General features: G+C 32.9%; 1 protein-coding gene across 2 annotated transcripts in view; it reads right to left on the minus strand.

The window, feature by feature from the left end:
- Positions 1-357: 357 nt before the first annotated feature.
- LOC113805749 (nuclear RNA export factor 1) overlaps positions 358-5,615 on the minus strand; it is a 5,411-nt gene continuing 153 nt past the window's right edge. The window contains exons 1-2 of one of the 2 annotated variants that reach the window (XM_027356809.2): positions 5,613-5,615; positions 358-2,621 (exon numbers count right to left, since the gene is read on the minus strand). The exon at positions 5,613-5,615 is cut by the window's right edge and continues 117 nt beyond it. In XM_027356809.2, coding sequence (XP_027212610.1) covers positions 1,168-2,598 — 1,431 coding nt within the window. In that variant the 5' untranslated portion in view covers positions 2,599-2,621; positions 5,613-5,615 and the 3' untranslated portion in view covers positions 358-1,167. The remainder of the gene's footprint in view (positions 2,622-5,612) is intronic. The other variant, XM_027356808.2, reaches the window with a different exon arrangement.

The following is a 5,615-nucleotide window of genomic DNA, read 5'->3' on the forward strand; positions in this document are numbered from 1 at the left end:
TTTCTTCTGATAATATATTTACTGACCTTTAAGATGTGCTGACACATTTATGAAATTTCTTATATTAGTATAAGCAGCAGTGCCAGATAGTAAGGTTGCAATGCTATATGCAATATAATGTTTTCTCCATTTCTTGCATACAGTAAGTAATAAAAATAATTACAGTAATAATAATAATAAATGTTCCATTGCAGTAAGTATAAAACAAACAAGCTACACAAATTATAACAAAAGTGTGAGTGATTTTTTTTCAAGCTGCATAACTATAACAATTATATATATACCAAAATAGGGATAATGATAATTGCTAATATTAATAATCTATGAATAAAGTAAAGGACTTCAAAAAACTCAGTATGCAACTTAAAACTTTAATGTGCTTCTAAAATCACCAAATAATCTCGTTGCTGATATAAGCAGTAACATACTGCCCATTCTACAATTAGCTATTTAGTGATAGCATCTTTTATGAAAAAATAGTACAAATTCTTAGTCTGATTTTGAATGGACTGGTGGTCACTTTCTGAACTAAACAGATGCTTACTGTTTGTTCATCAGTCACATTCCCCCTTTCATACCACAGTCATAAAGCACACATCAACATCAATTGTTTACAAATACTTTAACCATTTACACTCTCTCTATACATGCAAACATCATGATCAACAAGAGAAAAAAAAAAGGATCAAGACATACAAGATGATAGAAGAGTACATACAACTCTTTTTTAACAGCAGTTTAACCTCACTTGAAAGACAAAAATGTAAAGATGGTATTCCTTGGTCGAAGCATTCTCTCCTATTAATGCGATATACACTGGAATGCTTTCACAGAATTAAATAGAGGTTGACTTCACAGAAGTTATGTTTAAAATTTCTGTAGAGTTTGGATTAATAATACTCCTTTCAAACTCTTTCTTTTTATGTTATTGGGAGACAAGTATAGTACCGAGTAGAAAATGGTATTTGTTCCATTATTTTTTTTTTCTTGGTAATTTGTCACAAAGCTTTAGTACATCTCACAGTATCATTAGTCACAGAAAAAGGTACATGAATTTACAATCAATAAGTTATGCTTTATCGATTTTCCACTTTGTATGGGAAAGATTTTAAACTTTACCATCCAAATTTACAAATATAATTCATCTCCAAAAAAAAAAAACATTTTCTATAACCCTCGCAACTCAAATAAGTCCTGAGAACAACAAAATCCTGTATTGAAAGGTACAATATTCATTTTTCGTGCAAAAGCAACTGCAGTGCTACTTCCAGCTAAAAGAACTTGCCCTGTTACAACAGCCTGTGTTACATTAGGGCTCAAAGGCTGGATATTGAAGGAAAAGGTGTTGTGCTGATGCTGTGTCACTGGGAAACCTACAAGTGCTTTGGAAATTTCATCATGCCCAACAAGCACACTACTGTTGATTTCACTGATGGAAGATTTAACCTCCAGCACAGCATCAGGAGTGTATGCAGCCACAAGATTGCTCCGCTGTGGGGTGTCAATGAGGGCGTAGTACTGTTCTAAAAAGGTTCGGACCATACCTTCAGATACAGTATTACTACTAGAGCCAGTTTCATTCACATTAGGTTGAGAAACAGACGGTTCTAGCCCATTGGCCTGGCTCTTTTCATTTTCGAGTAAATACGCATCAATATCAACGCCATCTATAATTTTCAAATGAGGAATCTCTTTTCTAACATGGCGAATATATTTCATTGGACAGTCCTTGTAACTCTTCAACAGTGGATTAAACTGAAGGTTAAGTTCAGACAAAGGAAACATTTTCACTTGCTTAAGCACTGATATGTCTCTGATATCATTGTGCTCAAGGTTGAGAGCTGCAAGTTGCGAGTTTCCGATATTTAAGCCCTGCAAGCCTTTCAAATGTTTTACTTTGAAGTTATTCTTGCTTAAATTGAGTGCTTTCAGCTGAGGCACATTTTCTCTAATCATACGAACAACGTGCTTCATGATGGAGGTACTAGCCAGAGGTGCCAGGATGTCCTGGTCTAAAAATCTCTGCTCATAATGAAAACTTGACAGATCTAACAAGCAGGCTTCGCTGTTGAATCTCTGAGAAAGAACGTCTCGCAACACCTGCAACTGGTCTGTATTCAACACAAGGTCTGGGGTTTCACACTTCTTCAGGTTGATCTTGAGCCGACTTCCATCTGGCCCTTGGAGTCTCTTGTCAAGTGCAACAATGGCATTTGCAGCAGAAGCATTCTTCTCAAGGTAAAATCCACTTGTCGTTCCCATTTTGAAGAAGCCAAGAGGACGGAACTCGACCTCCACATCACTCCCGATGCTTGAAAGGATAAAGTTCTTCTCCAGTGGTGTTCCTCCTTGTATGTCGATTGTGTGCCACCCTGTGTATTCGTCCTTGCCGTCCTTGCCTTTGTATCGGTCCATTTGTTCCTTCATCCTCAATTCTCTTACGAGTTTCCTCTTCATTCTCTTCTTCTGTTTCGAAGTGACTTTGGCCCCCAACCTGCGGTCCAGATCCACATCCACATCTTGCATCGCATCGTCATGTGTGTCAAACATCTTGTCCTCCCGGTCCTTCCGCCGGTGCTGTCGTTTCTTCTTCCCCATTGTTCTTCGCTGACACTAATAACCTGTAAGACAAGATAATATTTAGAAATAGAAAAGGTTGTCAAAAAAAGGGTGTCATGAATGACCTAATAAAATCATTAGGACAACATAAGAAAAAATGGAAACTAAAAAGAGAAACAGAAGCTATTAAGTCTTAATAACAACAAATACCGCCAGAAAACATGATACCACATAATTCAGTTTATACCTATACCTATTTTAACACACATAAAGGAAACAACTATGACATATACACAAAAAGAAACCATGCAGGAATATAAAATAATGTCTAAAACATAATACAGCAAAATCTATTACATTTTTTTACTTGCCCTTTCAAAATTAACAAATAAATATATAAATTAAATATCAATAACAATAACACTAATGATAACAATAACAACAATAACAAAAAAAATAATGATGATGATGATGATGATGATTTCTGTACAGAGAATTTCATATATCAGTGAGTGTAGCCTTTTTAATAAATAGCATTATCTGGAAGCCGGTCAAAAGGCCTAGCTTCTATCGCTGAGGAAAGGATGAGGCTAGGCCTCCATGCCATCTCAGTTTGAGTTATGGTCTCATTGAGTTAGGTGTATTCTAAGGGCTCCCGTGCGAACTATACATATAGGGCTCCATCGTCTGGGATCCCATACATGCCTGGTGTCATGTAGAAGGCCTGGAGACGTTAGAACTAAACATCTGCAAAGTTTGACCAGCATACCTCAACACTGGCTGGCTACAATTGCTATAGCAAATGTCCTTATTTATCTCATTTTTTATTGTCATTATATATATATATATATATATATATATATATATATATATATGTATATATATATATATATATATATATATATATATATATAATATATATATATATATGTATATATATGTACATGTATATGTATATATGTATATATATATATATATATATATATATATTTTTTTTTTTTCTTTTCTTTTTTTTTCTTTTAATCATTAATTAATTTATTTATGATTAAAAAAAAAATATATATGTATGTATATATATATATATATATATATATATATATATATATATATATATATAGAGAGAGAGAGAGAGAGAGAGAGAGAGAGAGAGAGAGAGAGAGAGATTTTTTTTTTTTTTTTTTTTTGGGGGGGGGGGCTACTTTTTTCATTATTATTATTTTTTTTTTTTTCACTGCTAATTTCATGGCCCAATATCATCATTGCATATATAAGTTAAAAATTCCAACAATTTCATGTTTAAAATATAGCAATTAATGTTGTGCCATATCCATACCAGGGAAAAGACAGGATTTTAATTTAAGGATAGTCGAGGATACCACAGCGTAAACAACCTAAGTATCAAAAATATTTTACGATATGCACAATCTATGTAGCCCAATCAGTAGACATATTTCGTGTTATAAAGAGCCTGTACAAGTTGAAATATTTATGCAGAAAATATTGTTTAATAATCATTTAAAACATATTTTGAGTTCTCCAATATTATGAAACAATTAATTTTTTTTCTAATTTGGTTGATTATTACATTTTCTATTTTGGGCCTCTTGACAACCCGTAATTGAGGCTCTGTTACAGAGTGTGTAATTTGTTCTTCCTATAGTTGTTTTTAAGCCGTCATGATTTGTTTGGAATCCCAGACAAGACTGGTTAATAGGCTATATTTTGAATGATGGTGATCAAGAGTTTAGACAGTGTTCTTTGATTTTCCCTGTCTTACTGCAATCATTATGTAAATAAATATACCATGATAGTGATAATAACAATGATAAAGATGATAATGATGATATTACTACTCTACTACTACAACTACTACTAACAACAATTAAAATTAGTAATAATAATAATGATAAAAATAATAATAATAATAATAATAATAACTATAATAACAACAACAACAACAATAACAATATCAAAAATAATAATTCATAAACATTATACACTATTATCATAATTTTAAAATTACAAATTAGTGTTAGATTCTGAGTAAGAAAAAATATACGAAGAGACACACACACAAACTCACACACTCACACACACTCTCACTCACTCCCTCACTCTCTCTTTCTCTCTCTCACAAAACCAAACATGTATACAAATTAAAAAATGAATAATCATTAACTTTGCAGAAAAATTAACTACCTGAAAAGTCAAATAATATGTGAGAGGTCATTGGTATAATTTCTGGATTACTTGTGCACACACTTACTATGCATCAGAAAGTTTGGGGCAATGCGGTCAAAAACATAAGCACTAAACAGTATGCTAAAACTACTTCTGCCAACCTTTCATTTGAATAACTATAAGCCTTTATCTACGATACTTATTCTTTGAGGCTTGTTTTGATATCTCTGACACAATAAAAGTTAATCAGCCTCATTCTTTGTTAGGGCAAGCAAAAAGAATGTGTGTACGAAAAACTGCATAATACCACCTTTGTAGACTCATTCTGTGATAGTTCAAAATCAAAACAAGGCTACAATACTGCCAACATACACCTCTGGCAAAATTTGTCAAAACATTCCATCACATTATACAGCACCAAGAGGATACCACATGGAGAAACTAAGTATTATCATTATCAATTACCTCCCAAATTTCCTCAGTACACTTCATTCACTGCCTAACTATGTGGTCTAATACTACAGGCCATCGTGGACTGTACTCAAAAAAATACTAGAAGTGGACTTTACAAATTCCAAGCAATCTGAATTATAACTTGTAAGTAATGACAATGAACATTTTTCGGTAGTAACACCTACCAAATATAAAAATTCCTTAAAAGAATAAACAACCATCAAGGAGGATTTTTAACTTTCTAAAAGTAAAGGCCAAAGTTATGTAGGAATGATAAGAAGCCCAAACATACATACATTCTAGGCATTTCATCATGTCATGTGTGCATCAGATACATATCCAGGTTTTGCCCAAACTCTCCTTATATGTATGCATCACTCAATTAACTAGACCTAAAATAATCATCTATTTATATATACCTC

The sequence above is a fragment of the Penaeus vannamei genome, chromosome 14 (assembly GCF_042767895.1).
Source record: "Penaeus vannamei isolate JL-2024 chromosome 14, ASM4276789v1, whole genome shotgun sequence".
In the NCBI taxonomy this organism is placed as follows: Eukaryota; Metazoa; Arthropoda; class Malacostraca; order Decapoda; family Penaeidae; genus Penaeus; species Penaeus vannamei.